Source organism: Danio rerio, chromosome 13, assembly GCF_052040795.2.
Source record: "Danio rerio strain M-AB ecotype USA chromosome 13, GRCz13ab, whole genome shotgun sequence".
Lineage (NCBI taxonomy): Eukaryota > Metazoa > Chordata > Actinopteri > Cypriniformes > Danionidae > Danio > Danio rerio.
In genome coordinates, this window is record NC_141033.1 from 31,785,582 (window position 1) to 31,805,971 (window position 20,390).

At 34.2% G+C, this 20,390-nt stretch overlaps 1 protein-coding gene across 1 annotated transcript in view; it reads left to right on the top strand.

Moving 5' to 3' along the window:
• Nucleotides 1-1,770: 1,770 nt before the first annotated feature.
• myofl (myoferlin like) overlaps nt 1,771-20,390 on the top strand; it is a 50,681-nt gene continuing 32,061 nt past the window's right edge. The window contains exons 1-18 of the mRNA XM_087279405.1: nt 1,771-1,969; nt 2,520-2,575; nt 2,664-2,755; nt 8,750-8,858; nt 8,948-9,047; nt 9,799-9,971; nt 11,170-11,298; nt 11,553-11,615; nt 14,084-14,134; nt 14,253-14,283; nt 14,421-14,536; nt 17,621-17,747; nt 17,840-17,943; nt 18,042-18,110; nt 18,967-19,010; nt 19,710-19,792; nt 19,995-20,033; nt 20,192-20,316. Coding sequence (XP_087135531.1) covers nt 1,882-1,969; nt 2,520-2,575; nt 2,664-2,755; nt 8,750-8,858; nt 8,948-9,047; nt 9,799-9,971; nt 11,170-11,298; nt 11,553-11,615; nt 14,084-14,134; nt 14,253-14,283; nt 14,421-14,536; nt 17,621-17,747; nt 17,840-17,943; nt 18,042-18,110; nt 18,967-19,010; nt 19,710-19,792; nt 19,995-20,033; nt 20,192-20,316 — 1,599 coding nt within the window. The 5' untranslated portion in view covers nt 1,771-1,881. The remainder of the gene's footprint in view (nt 1,970-2,519; nt 2,576-2,663; nt 2,756-8,749; nt 8,859-8,947; nt 9,048-9,798; nt 9,972-11,169; nt 11,299-11,552; nt 11,616-14,083; nt 14,135-14,252; nt 14,284-14,420; nt 14,537-17,620; nt 17,748-17,839; nt 17,944-18,041; nt 18,111-18,966; nt 19,011-19,709; nt 19,793-19,994; nt 20,034-20,191; nt 20,317-20,390) is intronic.

The window sequence follows — 20,390 nt, forward strand, 5'->3', positions numbered from 1 at the left end:
TTATTATTTTAGAATTTGCATTTGGCAATGTAAAATTTACATTTTCCTAGTTAAAAAAAATAAAAATATATATCAATTTTCATTTGTACAGAAAATTGTGGTAGAATCTTCACCTTATCAAAAAAAAAAAAAAAAAAAAACTATATTATTCCAAATCTGCTGTATGTAATGACATGACCAAAACAAAAGCACACTGTTTCACCAGCATTCACACAAAAAGAACAACTCAAGTCAGTGTCAACTCTAAACATTTATAGACATTTCTTGATAGGATAACGTCTGTGGATCAGTTTAAACCAGTGACCAGATTTTCTCCTAGTTAAAATTATTCTAAAGTTTTTTTTCCAAAAGAAGATACGGTATGGAGTAGAAGTTAGATTCTTAAGAAATAGTAATCTTATTTTGGGATTTTTTGTTCCTATATTCCAAAAAACACATTTGACTGACAAGAGTGTCACGTGGATTAAGGGCAGATGCTGTAACTGTTGGGGAACAGTTACAATTCCTCAGAAGTATATATATGAAGTTTATTCATGAACTAATTTTGAGAGGATCACGTGATTATGATTGAAGACGGCTGGTTCTGCATTAGCATGTATGATCCACCAATCAGGCCATTCCTAGCCCACTATAAAGAGCCAGGGTTTTTTCACCACAGTCATCTTTGTTTTGAAGAGTCCCCCCTTCCACCCCTACCTCTTCACCTTTCCTTCCATAGGGTGGCACGGTGGCCCAATGGTTAGCACTGATGCCTCACAGCAAGAACGTCACCGGTTCTAGTCCTTTAACAGGCTGGCGGTTGTTTCTGTGTGTAGTTTGCATGTTCTTCCTGTGCTCGCGTGGGTTTTCCCCGGGTCCTCCGGTTTCCTACCACATTCCAAAAACATGCACAAGTGAATTGATCAATCTAAATTTAGCACTACAATCAAACTCTCATCCTGCAGCATATCTCTTCATAGTATTCATTTTAGTTATCAGCTTCTATCAAGCAGGGAGTTGTCGAGATCTACCTGAGCTCAAGGCTCCCCTCTCGCCCTGCAAACGGGAGGGAGCCCAGGGCTCAAGGACCTTTTGAGCTCAGGGCTCTCTCCCGGGACAGCATGCCAAACTGGCTTATAATCAGTCATCAGCTAAGTGTGAACTCTTGAAAAGCCAGATCGAATGGCTCCCACGACCACCGCAAGTTCTTTTGGAGTTACAGGTGTCTGGTATTTGGAAAGAAATTTTGAGTAATAAAGTAAAAGACCTTGACTATTAAACAGCTGTTGTACCAAAACTATATTATATTACTAAAACAGTTAAGAAGTGTTTTTTTCCTCTCCACTTTATAAAGTCCTTTTGATAAACGCAATTAGACGAATAAAATATCTCGCCACACGGTGGAGCCCGAGTACAGGTACAGGTGACTTGTTGTTTGTTGTGTTTAAATAAAACTTATAAAGTTAATGGCGGAATGAATTCTGTGCAGTATGAACTGTTGTCTACACTTCACACTTCTAAACCTGGATCACCCTTACAGTTAATATATATATTTTTCAATATAGTTTACGGTACACGTGTTGATCACCTTTCGAGGCGCACCTTGAATTGAAAGTTATAATCTCCTCAGTGAAAAAAGCCTGTAAAACTATTGTTACAACTATATTCCCTATATTTGTTCTAAACCGCCACATACAATTACATTAGTCTAAAATTATTAATTATAAAAGGGAATAAATTGCTACGATGTTGCAGCGCAGAGGTCCCTCCTCTCATCAGCTCGTCTCATTTGTCTGACTGGCGCTTCCTCCTCTGATGGTCAGCAAATGTTTCTACTCTTCGTGAAGAGAATCTGTTGAGTCGATGTCTTCTGTGCAACCTTAATTCGTAACATTTGGCAACATGTTGAGGGTGGTTGTTGAATCCGCCAAAGGAATTCCTAAAAAAACTATTGGAGTTCCAGATCCTATAGCAGGAATCATCTTTAGGGGTAAGTCAGCGATTTTCCATTAGAGGTTTTGTTACAAGTTTTTTTATTTTTTTATTTACCTTATACCTTTATAATTTTCATTATTGTTAATGTGCATAACTGAAAAGTTAAGCGGAGTTTGATGTCTTTTTACAGAATATACACATGACTTTTTCTAAAGCTGCTTAACATTTTATCCTTAGTTTTTGTTTCTCAGATTTGTATCAATGATTGTTTATGGAAAAGAACACCAAATGTCCTTATAAGGGATTGGAATGGGCCATCGTTAAAAAGAAAACTTGTCCCTCCCCTACACTATAAAAAAGTGAAAATATGCAGTTGTTGAAATATATATTTCATGGGACCCTTAAATGATGTGATGTGTTACAGTCTTACTAATACATAGTACATGTTTTACTGCATGAAGCACATGGATACTTTGTAATCCTCGTTTTTAAACTAAAATAATTGTACAATTCAAGATAATAACATTATGCTGTGTTGATTATGTTAATGTCATGATTGTTTCTTTATTGGTCATAAGAGTAGAAGATTTTTGTTTAACTTTCAGGTGAAAAAAAGAAAACAAAAGCAATTGACAAGGAATTAAACCCTGTTTGGAATGAGGTCAGTTTTATATTGGATACCAAAATGATGCTGTTTAAATCAATGTGTCTTAAATGTGGCCAACCAAGACTTGATATTTTCATTTCAGATAATTGAGTTTGATTTAAAGGGGTCCCCTTTGGATTCCTCGTCATTCATTGAAGTGGTTGTGAAAGACTATGAAACCATTGGAAAAGACAAGTAAGTTTGCATCTACCACTGCTTCACTGTATGAGCCTTATTGGATTCATTTAAAGTGTAGTATTTTAATTGCTGTATGACGATGGTGTGGCGTAGATGGTATTCTACATTTGCTGAGTGGGTGGGTGTGGTGGGTTTACCTTTGCAAATCACTTCACACATGCTTATGTACATAATGTGGCGGTACTGTAAATCACTGCAGTGTAAAGGATACACCTAAGGAAGTCTTTAGAAGCATGAGACAAAAAAAAATATACATTTTGGTAGCACAACATTAGCAATTGTCTTTCTAGGTTAGTTAAAAGTACTAGCTTGGCATGAAACTCTTTAAAACCTCAGTACCACACCCAAGTACTTTGTCTAAACTTGTAGTGTTGTGTTGGAGAGACTCCTGGCGGTTCAAAGTTGCACCTTCGATCAGCCTTTTAACAAGCTTTTTGTGTGAGAGACTCATAGTCAACTCAAGCTGGGTCTTCAAACTAGTGAACATTTGGTTTGGTTCAAAAGGCAGTTTTTCTTCCATGTGGCAAGTTTTACTGCAAAGTCTGCCATGATAATGAACTTTCCATGAGTCACACAGACGACGTCTCCTTGGCTTCCTCCACCATCTGCACATACTGGATTTAGTTTGTGTTCTCTGTTGCCACATGCAGAGTAAAGAGTATCATAACAATAGAAAAGTACTGTAAGCTTGCAAAAACTTGTTCAATTTTGATGTTGACATTATTTGAATCATCAGTTTTTTGCAGGGATTTGGAAATGATGAAATGGGCTTTTCAAGCTTGCCTTTGGCCTTATTTGGAGTTTTTTAATAGCTTTTGTAGAAGAACTTTATTTGGAGGAAATTCAGGAAGTATCATGTTAGAGAGATTGTAATGATTGTAATGACTCATAGGTAAATCATGTGCAGTTTGCTATCTTATTTGGAGTTGTTTTCTGTGTCTGCATTGAGTCCTTCTCAGAAGACCACAGCGACTGTTTGACAAAGGAAATGCCAGAAGATATTTTTGTGAAGAAAAAAAGACAGATAAAAAAAAAAAATTGGTAAATTTGGTATTAAATATATTTACAGAGAGGGTTTAAATATTCCAGAGTGTGTTCCAGAACAGAGAAGTTCATGCCAAAAGCCCTGCAAAGTATTTCTGTCATGCAATAAGCAAAGGAGTGTGAACTATTATTTACACTTATGCATTTTTCTCATCCTTACTGTACATCTACTATGTACACTTTTTCCATGGACAGTAGGTGTTTCTGAGACACACACACTACCTTGAACTGAGTTTACCACATTTTAAAAAATCGTCTTATTACAAACAAACCTACTTAGGTTTTGTATTAATTCTGTGTCAGACAAAATTAAAGTACATTTTTGTAATATAGTGATGTGTTCTGAAACAGACAGTCGTATACCAGAAGTTCTGTTAAGTTCACTTTGTATGACCAACATATTTTGCATGCAAAATGATACACAAGATTAAAACATTCCAGTATGGGATACATCCAGTCTTATAAAAATCCTCCACTAAACAAAGTCTCTAAAATAATTAGAAAAAAATATTCTATGACTGAATATTTCATGGTATTGTGAAGTATTATGATTTATTGTATTATTAGCCAGGTTTCCATTCTTCATGAAGCAAATCTTTTCCATCAAGAGTGGCTGACTGTAGTATATGTAACCTAGTAACCAGCAGTAAACAAGGCAAGCATACAGAGACAGCTGATTAGTCACATCAGTGGAATATTCGATGCATCATAGTTTATTTAACAAATGCGTTTGCATCTCACATTATTTACATTTTACATGATTTTTTTTAACAAGTCCAAAACCAGCTATAGCAAACATAAAAACTTTTTTTGTTATAAATGAAGTGATTTTTATTTGAAATGTGGTGTTTCCCCTCAGTTCTCATTTCAAAATGTGCAGAGGGATGGAAACCCAGCTAGCGAGTATTCTGGCACATGTCTAGTACAATCTTCTGGTAATTATCCCAAATTCTAAAACAGATAGTTCCAGTCCAATTCCCCATCAATGAAAGTTTTCCATGCAGGTAAATTTGTGTATGGAAGGAAACAGTTTGTGACTGAGGGAATATTATTTAGAAGTTGTTTTAAGGTGTGGGGCTTAAATAACATTTGGATCCAATATGGTCTATTTGGTGTCGTTTAAGATGGTGTTAGTACAATCAGATACATTGCTTTGCATGTAAACACTCATCTTTAGTGTAATTCTGAATCTCCTTGGTTATCATACAAGTATAAAAAGGTACACTTTTGAAAATAATGAGATGTTTGCACTTTCCTCTCATTCTGTTGGCCACATTTTTAAAGTAAACACAGCCATATCACCCTGCAGCCCAATGCTGATTACTCATTAAAGTTAAAGCAGGGCTGAGCCTGGCCAGTATCTGAATGGGAGACCACATGGGAAAACTAGGTTGCTGTTGGAAGTGGTGTTAGTAAGGCCAGCAGGGAGCGCTCAACCTGTGGTATGTGAGTCCTAATGCCCCAGCATAGTGAAGGGTACAATACAGTGTCAGTTAGCATCATCTTTCGCATGAGACAATAAATTGAGGTCCTGACTCTGTGGTCATTAAAAATCCCATAGCATTTCTATGGGTGTAACCCCGGTGTCCTGGCCAAATTCCCTTCATTGGCCCTTACCCTTCATGGCCTCCCAATCGTCCCCATCCCCTAAATTGGCTCTATCACTGTCTCTCCACTCCCCCTATAGCTGGGGTCACTGGCACTTTTGTCCTGTGGCTGCTATCAGATAATCCATGTGGATGCTGCACACTGGTGGTGGTGTGGAGAGACCCCTCTCATGATTGTGAAGCACCTTGGGTGTATGGCCCCTATACATGATAAATGCGCTATATAAATACACATTACATTACTGTTTGAATAATGCAATAATTCTCAAAAATAAGAGTTGTTTAAACTAAAAGGCAGAAAATATATCAAGAATTTGTTTAAACAAAATTTACAGTGCAGTTGCTACTCTACTACTCGCACAATTTGGATTGGATTTGGATTACTAATTTTACTCACAAATCTGCAACATATTAATGCATATATAAGCCTATATCAACCCTAACCTAATGCAAAGTAATGTGATTTATTGTGCAATTGTGGCTGTACATATTCCACATATTCCACAAGATGCAGGCTAAGAATCTTCTCCTTATGATTCTGAGTACACATGGTGAATGTATCAGCTGTGATAGTGAGCAATAGGATGTGCCTCATACCAGTGTCTTTGCTTGTGATCTATGCTGTTATAATATACTCTTACACACTTCACCTTGTGAGAGTCTTCGCAGAAGATCCCAGGCAGTACTCAGTTGAGTTCACATGTGGCTCTTTTTGTCCCTATGCCTGACACACAAGTCCCTGGTCTGGTATAATTACTTCCAGATGTTTTCCCCCTTTTTACTATGTTCACTATACTTTCCACATTTATATGCTTTTTGACTTTCTGTACAGTAACCAGGATTTAAAGGAGACATATTATAGACAACACAAACATGCTGTACTGGTTATAGCACTTTTATGTACAATTGATCTGTTGGCAATAAAAAATCCAAACTCCAGTGCCAACATTACCCCACCATTTAATATATATATTTTTTTTAAACTTTCAAAAATGCATTAGATGGTTAGTTGGTTAAAATAGTTACAATCAGTTTATTATAATGATTTCTGAATGACTGTGTAAGACTAAAAACCGCATCTTAATAATACTGAAAATTTAGCTCTGTCATCACAGAAATAAATTACATTTAAAAAGCACATTATAAAAGATAGTTGCTATACCCTAGCCATTTTGAAAGGTTATTATCATTTTAATTTACAAGATTTGAAACAATAAATCTTTTATTTTGTTTTACCTTATTTTGATCAAATGCAGCTTTTTGAGCCTGATATACAGTATATTTGTAAACACATTTAAAAATCTTACAGTAATGCACAGTTTGTTTTGTTTTATAGTAGATAATAATTGAGGCACAGACAAAAAAGGTCACAGCAAGTTCGGAATTTTTTTTGAAAGCTGTGGAATAATTATAAAGGTTCCGTATAAATAAAAAGATGCTGCATCATTCTTTGCATCCGGTGTTTGCCTTGTGTTGAAATCTGCTGATTGGGTCCACCCAAGTCCTGTTGCTCTATCAGCCTGATTCACCAGCCATTGCACAACTGTTTCAATGGTCTCTTTCAGGTGTCATTGTGGGTTCTTAGTCAGAGAGGGGTGCAGGACGATGAGAAAAGCTGAAATGAAACTTAAACATGTAATTACATTTCTGAAATTGCAATAGTTTTCTCAGGAATTGTTCATTTGAAGTAGTGGAACAATGTTGATGAAACAAGTGAAAGTTTATTATTATTAACTCCACATGGGGTTGTGAAATCCAAATGTGGTCCTCACCATTAATATTGGCAGCCTTAGTTAATATGAGCATAGAAGGCAATGTGTTTATTGTTTGTCATTTTGATATTTTGCTCAAATTATTAACAAACAATCTCTGCTCTCATTGAGAACAAATATCTCTGTTAAATACAGTTGAGATGATTGGCTTTCCTTTGAACCTTGTATTCTTTTTAATATAGTTTCCAGCTTATGTTTGACAGAGCAAAGAGATTTTCACAGTCATTCTTATTATATTTTTTCTTCTATTGAAAGTCTTAATCATTTTAGTTTGGCTGGAATAAAAATTAAGGTCAACTTAATGAGCCCACACGATTGGCCAAAGAACAAACCACTGTCTAATGACTTGCCTAATTAGCCTATTGTTAAACTAATTTACCTAGTTAAGCCTTTAAGTTGCACTTTAAACTGAATACTAACACTAAATATAGAAAAGGATCTTGCAAAATAGCTTGTAAAATATTATGTACTGTCATCATGGAAAAAGAAATCACACTGTAAAAAATGCAGGGTTCCACACTATTCATTCATATTGTCCCAACATAAATCGATTAAGTTAACCTTGCAGATTTAACAAATTTACGTGGATTGAACATAAAACATTAAGTTGTCCCATAGAAATCTCTAGAATTGTGTTGTTTCAGCTTTTTTTAAATAATTGGTTTGAACAGCAATGTTTTGTTTTTGCTTGTAGTTATTAGATATTACTTATTAAAACTATTATGTTTGAAAATGTGTTCAGAAATCTTTTCTCTGTTAAATAGTACTTTGGAAATATTTGGAAAAGAGTATACATTTTACCAGATGGCTAAAACTTTGCCTTCAACTGTATTTGTGGGCCACAATTATTGGATTAAATAGATGGTTGCGTGAGTGAGCAGAGTATTTTTAAGGTACTTCAATGAGGCATTTCAATTCATTTTTTTAATCATTTGGAAATTTTTAACACACCTGGGCCACTATAGTAAATTGTTCAGGCATGACCTCCTTGTTTCACTTGTAAATTTTATAGAATTACTGGCAACCAAAATTGCCAGTAATACTGTAGATTTTACAGCAATTTTTTACAGTTTATTTTCTTTTATATTTTCATGCATACAAATAGGAGAGAGTGTGTTCTACATGTGTTTTTTACAGGTTAACTCACCTGTGTGGAGCACTCTCAGAATTGCACCAATGTTTCTGAGAAGCATTGGTTTTTCACACGAAAGTGTCTTTTGCATATGGAGAGGAGAGAGTGCTTCTCCTGCAGGTGGTTTCACATGCTTGCAAGAAGCACTAAAATGGTGTGACATTTTCCAGAAACGTGGAGCGTTGATAAAGTGTCTGGTGGACACAGAGATGAAACCCTCTATTCTCATCCAAAAGCAAACTTAATTTTTTCCCTAACCCTAATATTTTCAGCTAAAGCTTAAACAATAAATCTATTTTTTCCCACAGCTTTTTAAACTTTTTTTTTTTTTTTTACCAAGAGAGCCAAAGAAAAATCACAGGATTGCACAAACCCTCTAAAAAATGACATTTGCTTCCCTGTTTAAAATAGTTTTTTTTTTTCTTCTGCTTTCCAGATTTATTGGTTCTGTAAAGATATCTCTCAAAGAGTTGGCTGCTGGTCAGACCAGATCTCTTGCTTCTAAGAACACTCCTCTAATTAATGAGAAGAAACAGGAAATTGGGGTAAATATTTTAGTACAGTGTTTCCTAAAACCAACATAAGATGCTGCCTAACTTATAATACTCTACATACTCTGCTTTTTCTACATCAGGCAACTATCAATTTAACAATTGCCTATGAGCCTCCTGCAAGTACCGTCCCAAACCTGAATGATCAAAACACTGGAGAGGCTAACACTAAAGATACTGGAGGTAATTTCCTACATACTATAAATGGCTTACTTTTAACCAGTTGTGTTGAACTGCCCTTCAGCACTGCAGGAAGATTGTAGACGTTTGTGTTTACATACAGTATGGAAATGACGATGCAAATGAGAGACAGAAAATGGATCACTCAAAAACAAAAAGCACATGCACTCTATGAGAATGGACTACATTGTCTTTGTGAGCTAAACAATAAAAATCATTCACATCATATAACAAAATGGAAGAGAATAGGTCAATTGGATATAATCACAATATTTTTGTTAAAATTTCTATAATATGCAACCACAAACATTTTCATATCAACACCTATAAGAATTTAGCAACTTGACCGTACTTATATCTTATATGATAATATTTAAAAATATTACAATATTTGGTTAATTATTAATTTATACATTTAATAAATATATTTGATATAATAATTATTTTAATGATTTATTATTTTATATACAGTAACATGCTACAAAATTACAGAATAACTTTATACTTGTATAATATTGGTATTATTTATTAGTTATATAAGTTTATTTATTAGACAATATTAGTTATAGTGTATTACAGATATCATTATATAGTAGTTATTATTTACAAAAATATTCGTATTAAATATTAGTATTCTTTATGTTATTGAATACTTAATTAATTTATTTATTAATATTTGTTACGCAATCTGACTGTAGGCTATTTATATAGATTTATTAAAATTTTTAATATATCTGTTGGCTTTTTTTTCTAGCTGCTGAAGAGGAGAAAGCTGCTGACAGTGATGAAGATGCAGGTGATGTGGCCGATTCAGGGGCACCTGGAGTTTCTCCCACAGGACAGCCTGGAAAAAAAGACTCCAAAAAGGTGGTTCGGACAACTCGAAAGCGGCAGAAAGCTCTGGCCAACAAACCCCAGGATTTCCAAGTATGTATTTTGTTTAGAGATGGCAAAAGTACACAAATCCTTTACTCAAGTAGAAGTACAGATATTCATGTTTAAAACGACTCTAGTAAAATATGAAGAACTGATTACATGTTTGTATTCAAGTAAAAGTAAAAAAGTACGGCCTCAAAAATGTGCTTAAGTCAAAAGTACCCATTACTAACACTTGTTTTAGTTTCACTAGGTAGGTAAATATCCTGTTTCCCCCCATATATCATCATTCTGACACAAACACACTGTTCATCGTGTAGTTTTGCAGCTGTTAGATCAAAAAACAACAGCTGCCATTCATGTTCATATGCTCTAAAAAATAATTCTATAGGCCTGTCTAATTTTATACAGATTGTCTTACATTTTACACTGAATTCTGTTCAAAATATATTTAATTTTTACAATTTTATATTGGAACTTTTTTATTACAGATAAATAATATATATATATATATATATATATATATATATATATATATATATATATATATATATATATATATATATATATATATATATATATATATATTAAAAATATACATATTTTTTTGCTAAAATAAATACTTATCAGACTTGACTTTTTTTTTGTTGCTTTAGCAGCTCTCATTCATATTTCCCATGGGATTGTGGATATTTCTTTAATGGATGAGGATAATTCTGTGTAAACAATTTTGCTATGCTTAAAGCAACATGCACAGATGTGACTACAACCTACAAAACATGTGCTTGATCTTTTATTCACATAAATAAATTCAGGATCTTTTGCATTATATTTTAATTCATGAACTGCCAAGTATAGTTATTACTTTTGTTGTTGTAAAATATGTTAAAAAAGTTAATTGAAGATTAATATGCCTATATGTAAAATCATGTAGTGAATAAAAAATCTATTCAAAAATGTAGAACAGCATAATTTCTGTATTAGGAAACATGAACCCATCGGAAATAAAGGAAATAAATGTCAACAAAAGTTTTGATAAAGTATTTAATTGTTTTAGTGGTAACTATACAAATCTTTACAAAAAAAGCACTTTTTTCACTGTATTTCATTAAAAGACCAGAGAAATCCTGTGCAGTGTGATCAGAAGTGGACAAACGTTTCTAACCTTAAGCATTTACATGGCATATTTTTGAAGTGAAAGGGTTTGGTGGAACTGTAGCGCTTTAATACATTGATATTTTTTACTCAGATTCGTATTCGAGTAATCGAGGGTCGACAGTTACCCGGCAATAACATAAAGCCTGTCGCCAAAGTAAGTGTGTGTGGACAGACACACAGAACGAGAATCCGAAGAGGAAACAATCCATTCTTTGATGAGGTATTTAAAAGAAAATCATCATCATCATCACTAAATGCTGTTTTATTAGACAGAATCCTTCCATGCTTTGGTCTGCTTTGTTCTGAATAAACCTGCTGACCCACTTTTTTCCTTTGGTGCTGATATTTCTGTCACTCTCGTGTCTACAATCTCCTTGTTTCATATTCAACTGAGGCGTCTTTAGTGCTATTTTTATTAGCATTCAATTCCATTAGCTTTGTTTTACAGAATATTTTATTTGACTGTTTTCACAGATCTTCTCCTACAATGTCAACATGCTGCCTTCTGAGCTTTTTGATGAGAGCATCATGATCCGGGTAAGATGAGGCAATCCACAAGTTGACAATATTTCTTAATTAGCAATATATCAAGCAAAAAAGCAATCATAAACTTGAGTGTGAAAAGCTGATAAAAGCTGAAGCATGATGAAAGCTGAGGACACTAATTGGTTAACAGTAATTTTTTTTTTGTAAAACATATTTAGTTAGTATCAAGGTTGGAAATGAATCGGAAATGACAATAAGGAAATGCCTTAAGTCATTCATTTTGCAGCTTTGTAACGATTTGTGAGAAGTTCAGTAACTTGCAACCTGCAGCATTATGAACTGAAATGTTTTGACTAAGGCTGTGCAATATGATTATATTATATATTATGAACATTATAAAAAGTCTATTGTTTCATATTATGCTCCATCATTTATATCATGCTGTCACAAAACACATCCTTTACGGCAGCGATTGCCAAAAAGGGGTACCGGCCCACAAGGGATCCTCAGCAACCTCTATGGGGTTTGCAAGATATTTTTAAAAATTACAATTAGGAGAACGATCATGTTGCCCAAGGTCATTTTATCCCCTGGCTGACCCAAAAAAATTGAAAAATTTGTAATTGGTCCTTTACAAAAAAGACCAAGACTCACTGAGTCGCCTTTAGCAGCTAATAGTAATGACCCATGCATGCTGGAGCTGGACCAAGGTGAGGAAGCTCCGAACATTTCAGGTCGCAGCACTAGCAATATTGGAAACACAAAATGCAGGAAATACCTAAAAGATAGTTGCTTGAACTATGGTTTTATTTTCTTTTCTCGAAGCAAAGAGTCCCTAGCCAGATTGTATCTGCGCCAAAGTTTTTGCTAACGAATGAATAAGGCCGTCCAGATTAATAAGACATTTGCATATAACTCAACCTCAATAACGCAAGGTGTACCCAATACAAATGGCCTACTAATGCTTTGCTTTTATACTTTACATCAGGCTATTATTTGTAAACATATCTTGATATAATAATAAACATACTGCCGTTTGTTTGAAAACAACTTTATTTTTGTCATACCTACTGCAAACTATAAATGACCATATATGAATGATATACTGTGTGTGTGTGTGTGTGTGTGTGTGTGTGTGTATAAATAGACTTATATAAACTATTAATTTATCATTTGATTCTATTAATCTATTTGATATATATTGTTATGGGCTGCACAGTAGCGCAGTGGGTAGCACGTTCCCCTCGCAGCAAAAAGGTTACTAGTTTGAGCCTTGGCTGGGTCGGTTAGCGTTTCTGTGTGGTGTTTGCATGTTCTGCCCGTATTCTCATGGGTTTCCTCCGAGTGCTCTGGTTTCCCCCACAAGTCCAAAGACAAGTCCAAATTGTCCATAGTGTATGTGTGTAATTGAGTGTGTATGGATGTTTCCCAGTGATAGGTTGTCGCTGGAAGGGCATCCGCTGCAGAAAATTGGCTGGATAGGTTGGTGGTTCAATCTGCTGTGGCGACCCCAGATTAATAAAGGGACTATAAGCTGAAAAGAAAATAAATAAATGATGTATATTGTTATCAGGATATGAGATAACTTAAATTGTCATATGAGATTTTTGTCATATTGCCCAGCCCTAGTTTTTGGTCTGTGAATAGAATAGCATACTGTAATAGTAAACATAAAAATCTTTTAAATAATACAAATTCTAAATTAAATTTATTTGCATTTACGGAACGTTTTCATTACACTAAAAAATAGTTACTTTAGATTACTCACACTATGAATGAATGGTTCTTTTAATGTGAAAGGGACACTGACAAGGAAGGTGCGCATCCAAATGCAGGTTTATAAAGAAGGCTCAGACAAGATGTATGCAGGCAAATTTAGAGTCGTAGTCAAATGCACAGGTGATTGGTCTGTACGGTCAGGCAGCCAACACCATAAACAAGCAAACAAGGCGAGGGTCAAAAATACGGCAAAGCAAAACAAGAAAAATGCATTGTAATGTTCACAAAACTGTTTACAAGACTCAGCCATAAATTGTGCGTGTGTGCTATGTCCTTGTAATCAGGTTATAATGATCCTCTGGCTGTGAATTTGTGCAATCAGCGAAATCTGGAACAGGTGCGTGATATCGGTTCATGACTGGATGTGTAGTCCACATAATAGCAGACTTGTAGTTTGTTAGCGATGTGCGTGTTTACCAGCGATCTACGAGGACTAGATTGCTGGTGATTGTGACAAAGGTTCTCATCTCTGGTAAAAAAAAAAAAAAAATTCTTCTTTCTGGCACCTTTATATATTTAAGTGTGAGTTCTGATTAACTGGATGAATTGGTTGCAAGATTTTACATTAAGAAGTAATTTAAAAAAATATATATTTTATTATCATTTGATATTTTCTGCTGAGAGAGCTCATACTTTCATCTCTAGTTCATATCAAGGTTGTGTTTACAGTACATACAGTTTGTACGTTATTGTGTTTTATTGTCTGTCTAATAATAGAAACACTTCTCTCTTAAATATAGGTGTATAATGCCTCCTCCCTTAGAGCAGACAGTCTTATGGGGGAGTTTAAGGTACACACTTATATTATTCATCCAATTCTTATGTCAATTTGAATATATTCATGAACATTTGTGCTAAATACTTTTATGTTTTTGTTCTAACTAACCTCATCAAACACTCTTTTAACAGTTGGATGTTGGCTATGTCTACGATGAGACTGGTATGTGAATGCTGGATTGCGAGATGTAAATTGTGCAACACAATGACAATAATGTAATAGTTATACAGTTTTCTCACACCAACACACACTGTACTGAGGTTTTTGGTTTATGATAATGTTTGCTGTGTCTCTGAAAGGTCATGCAATCATGAGAAAGTGGCTACTGTTAGGTGACCCAGATGATGCTGTCTCTGGAGCCAGAGGTTATCTGAAAGTCAGCATGTTCATAGTAGGAACTGGAGACGAGCCTCCGGTAAGATCCCAAATGCAAGTCACTCTAAATGTTTCAAAGAATTGTCAGAAAGAGTTTATTTATTTGTGACCCTTTAGATTTTCACTTGAATTAATTTTAAAATGATGCCAAACTTGTTTGTGTTGTGTCCTCTTTTGAACACAAAATATTTTGAGGAATGGCTACCAGAATGATAGCCATTGACTTTCATCATTAAAAACAATTCTGTGGGCTCCAATACTCTAGTGGTATCGTGTGCCAACATATAGCACTGATGTGCTCACGACGACCTGAGTTCAATTCCGGGCTCGAAGTCCTTTGCCAGTCCTTTCCCTTTCCTGTAATCCCTACTGTCCTATCATAATAAAGGTGAAAAAAAAAACCTAAAAAAACCAAACAATTCTATTATGGATGTTAATGACTTCAGACATTCTTTAAAATATCTTTTTTGTAGCCAACAAAGGAAAATAAACCAACAAAAGGTTAAAATTATTTAAAGGAAATGATGTGTAAATGATGAGTTAAGGTTCCTCAATTGGTGAACTATGCCTTTAATATAAAACATTTAATTATGAAAAAGCTGCTCTTTCGTCACCTATTGGGTGTTCCACAGTGTTTCGTGTCAGGCATATAAATAGAGATTTTAATGTTCACTTCCTCAATATGAATACATTTGAAATGAGGAACCAAATGGAGAAAATTCACATTTTGTGTTTAAATGATCTAGATCAGTGCTGCATAGGCCACAAGTGCTACACAGGCTACCTTCTAGTGGTACGCGGAGAAATCGCTGAATAATTTAAGAAAACAATGATAACAAACGATAACAATGATGTGATCAGGAAATTGATTTTAATAGGCTAAACTTTTAATTTTATTTTAATTTTTCTAATGTTTGTTATGTATTCTATCATTTGAGGTTATTTTTCTCCCCATACTTGTTACGGTTGTTGGGGGCATTTATTGTATTTTTATATCCCAATGTTAACAGGTATAGTTTAATCACTTGCTTCTCTGACACACAGCATACTCTAACAAGCAGTAAGCAGATCTAATTTCTTATTTAAATATGTAAATCCAATTCATATATTTAAAATACAAGTTAACGTTTAAATTTCAAAGATACAAATAAGTCATATATACATGCAACATATATTTCACTTGCCCGCGTGGAACCCATCTGGGATGGCCAGTATTATTATTTATGTTAATACTTTACATTTAAGTACAGCAGTTTTCAATATACATGCAACATATATTTCAAAATTTATCAAAAAGAGTTATATATGAATATTGACATACGGTATAACCTATATTTACGAGGTCCAAGAAACATTAGTGGGTTTTGATGAATAGGCTACTTTATGATAAAACTTTACATTTAAGTACAACAGTTTTCTTTTCTTCTGATAATAATAAATATTCATAATAATAAGAATTAATCTGCCACGTCTGTGAATTGTGCAGAGCTGTAGCCGCTTAATTAGGCCTACTATGTATTTTAATACCAGTCATTATGGTGGTACTTGGAGAGACAATTTTTTCTGAGGTGGTATTATTACCTCAAAGCATTTATTGGGGCAAGTGCCTTAAATCCAGGCCTGCGTGGTGCCCACCTGGGCTTGCCGCGTCGGGCCCATTTATGCTCTTAGAGCTTTCTGAGACTTTTGCAGTTGTTTGTTATTCTGTCTTAAAGTTAAAGAGGCTGTTTCTAAGAAATTGTCACATATTACATTCAGTATGGTCACATATAGTCTCACATTGTCTCATATAATCTATAGTTAGGTTCGTAGCCAGCCTGGTGAAATTGTTGTTTTTTTTTTCTCAAAAAGTGAACCTTTTTGCAATTATACGCCTAATTTTCTATTGAATTAGGAAATTTAAATACAGTATTGTAGAGACGTTTTAAGCACTATTCAGAATTAGCTTGTCGGATGGTCATCATAACCACACTTTTTGACTATTTTAGCCAAAATAGAATTCAAATAAATTTTAATATGGGCCACTTTTGGTGCTTCACACCTTTTTATTGGTCATTTTTTGTTTCAAGAATAAGGTCCAAGATTTACAATAAAAGTTTCTGGTGAATTTATTTCTCCATTTAAAAACAATACAGTAGCGAAAGATGACTTCTCTTATGTCAAATGTTTTCTTGCACAGCTAGATGTTGGACTCATGAAAAATTATTGTTTGCATTGGCCAAAACTGATTAGCTGAAGTCACACCAAAGCGACAGCCAACAGAGGATTCCTCTTGGTCTTAAAGTCTTTTCTATGGGTTATTTTCACTTATTAGGATGGCATAGCAGTCAAAATAAGACAAATAAGCTCATTTTTGGGACAATGGCTCATGTATTCTGGACCTTTGTCAGTGAGGGGTGGGTCTTCCAAACCACCTGAACCCCCTGACTACGGGCCTGATAGTCTATATCAGTTTTTCTCAATTACTTTCCTCATGCACATTTTGTATGTCTTCCTTACTTAACACACCTGATTCAGATCATCAGCTCTTTAACCGAGAGATCCATGAACTGATCCTTGTATGTCAAATAAGAAATTTGTATTTTAATTTCTTATTTGTATGTCAAATAAGATACAAAATGTGCAGGGCGGGTGGGCATAAGAACCGGAATTGAGACCCACTGCTCTATATAATACAATATTTCAAGTGAAATCATCAAGTCATTGTACTGTATCTTTTCTGTCAACATGAAATCAAGTGCAAAAATACGGCCATTTCTATTGTCAGTTGCTTTTTGAAACTGCTGCTTTTGTGTGTATGTAGTGTGAAAAAAAGAGCAGGCGTACTAGATGTCAAGGCATTGAATGCTGGCTGCAGTTAATTTAATGGCCACTGGTGTCACTACAGCGTCAGCTAATAACCTATTTAATGTGTCAAAAAATGTGTACAACATAGTTATTGTTTAGATAAGTTTCAAGAATTATTTTATTGTTTGAATACCTTTTTATTGTTAATTAACCAAAATTAGTAAAAGACTTTAAATTATCAACAATAAGTCATGTTTCACAGAGCAGCTTATATAGAAACAATCTATCATTTATGACTTGGTCTGTGTGTGGCATTGATGATCAAATCGTTGATCAGGTGGAAAAGCGAGAAGCCAACGAGGAACAGGATGACATTGAAAGCAACTTGCTGCTGCCAGCAGGTGTCGCTTTACGATGGGCTACACTGAGTCTGAAAATCTACCGGGCCGAGGACATGCCACAGAGTAAACATGACAGCAACACACCACTGCAATTCTACACACTTCTAATTCTACTCTAATAGTCAGTAACATGCTTCTTATCTCATCATTTCCAGTGGATGATGCCTTTGCTCAGACAGTAAAACACATATTTGGTGGAACAGACGACAAGAAAAATTTGGTGGATCCTTTCGTAGAAGTCAATTTTGCAGGCAAAAAAGTAAAAACAACAACAGTAACATAAATATTCTTATTGTTGAAGAATATGTGTAATTGGTAAACAATTGTGATGAATTGTTTTATTTTGTGTATCTAAAGGTGTGTACTAAGATCATAGAGAAGAATGCAAACCCAGAGTGGAATCAGCTGATTCACCTGCAGGTTAAGGTAGGAAGGCTGATGATAACTATGTTACATTTTTTAGATGTTAGTTTCAGTGTGTTAAATTTAAGGATATCTGTCTACTATCTATCTATCTATCTATCTATCTATCTATCTATCTATCTATCTATCTATCTATCTATCTATCTATCTATCTGTCTGTCTGTCTGTCTGTCTGTCTGTCTGTCTGTCTGTCTGTCTGTCTGTCTGTCTGTCTGTCTGTCTGTCTGTCTGTCTGTCTGTCTGTCTGTCTGTCTGTCTGTCTGTCTGTCTATATATATATATATATATATATATATATATATATATATATATATATATATATATATATATATATATATATATAATCTAGTGTGCTCCAAAACAGTGAAACAAAAAATTTGTGATTAGAAAATATAAACCTGATATAAAAATCTAAAGCTTACATTTTATCATTTCCGCCTAAATGAATCAACAATTTTTTCACGTCACCTCATACTTCAGTTTCTCATTATAACTTGATCAATCAAACACTCTCTAGTTTTCGACATTCAAGACACTTCTCATTTACCTTATATGATGTGCTTGATCTTAACCACTCTCATTGACAAAGCTGTAAAAAAAAACGAAATATTATTAGCTGTTTTTTAAAGGGGAGGAGCTACTCTATGCCCCACCCTCTCTTCATTTTTCAGTTGAGATTACCTCAAACATCTGTTAAAATAACTAGGGTAATAAGTTAATAAAAGTGAGCACATATTGAGTTCAGTTAATCAACACAGTCACACTTTCCATATAACCTGATTATAATGCTTTTTATATAACTTTTTTTTTGCCACAAAAGGAATGAATAGCACAATAACTGTTTAATCTTTCATTTCAGTTCCCTTCGATGTGTGAACGCATCAAACTCACTGCGTTTGACTGGTAAGTTATTTATATTACTGATTATTTCATGATTTTTTACATATGCAGTGGGCAGTATGGAGTACATCTGCTTACAGTGAACAGTATGGAGTACATATGCTCACTGAGGCTATTCATTTGATCAGTAAAGGAGTGAAGAATGTTTTGAAATACTATTATGATTTTAAATACATTTATTTTAAGGCTGAATTTTCACATAATCCCATGATCTTTCAGAAATTGTTCCAATTGGCTGATTTGGAGTGTTGAAGACAGTTGTGCCACTAATTATTTTTGTGAAAACAAATTGCAGTCATCTTCAGACTTTAGTTAAAATAAAAATTTTAGGTGGATTTAAATTTTTTTATGTCCTAAGTTTAATTACTCAAAACCAATAACATTTACATTGATTCTGGCTATTGGGACATAAACCTCAGTGTGTCACCTTTCAAAAGAGGCCAAAACCATGCACATACTAAAAATGGTTAAAAAATACAGTAGCATGCAATTTACTTTAGGTATGCGTTTTTTAGGCATTTTAAGCTAATTGTAATAGAACGCTAAGGGGTTGAGAAACTCTAAATAACAACATTTATAATAAGTATGGTGTAATGTATTTATGTATTTATGTATTGTAATGTTATTTCTATGTTGCATTTACTCTCACTTTACCTAAATTAAATGCAACCTTATGGCATTTAACTGTTGGTTCTTTCGCAGGGATCGACTGTCAAAGAATGATGTTATTGGGACCACGTACCTTAATCTGACTAAAATAGCTTCATCTGGCGGAGAAATTGAGGGTAGGGATTTATGGTTGTCTCTCTTGAAGTGCAGGTGTGGATTCATTCAGAATTTGCTGTTAAATAATAATTTATCGTCATTGAATCGCTCCTTTTTAATTTTATTTTAAAACAGATTATTATTTATTTTTATATAATTTTTAGAAAAAAAGCTTAACTTTGTTCAGTACATATTTTGATTAGAACTTACTTTTGTCACCAGAAACACCCTCAGAAAATGGACTGCCATCTTCCTTTAATGGTAAAGGGAATTCTTTCATTTCATTTATTTTATTTTATTTTATTTTTTATTTATTTTATTTAATGTTATTTATTTCATTTGATTTATTTTACTATTATATCCTGTTTATTGATCTGTTGGTCATCTCTCTTAGTATCTCTAACTGAAACCTTTTTCAGTGGACACCACAGAAGCCGAAGTTGGCTTTCTTCCAGCCTTTGGGCCTTGTTATATTAACCTTTATGGAAGTCCCAGAGAATTTACTGGCCTACCTGACCCATATGAGGATCTGAATTACGGCAAGGTGAGTGTAGTAAAGAAAAATGTTGTGCTATGGGACTGACTGCTGAGAGCTATGAGAGAGAACATAATAAATTC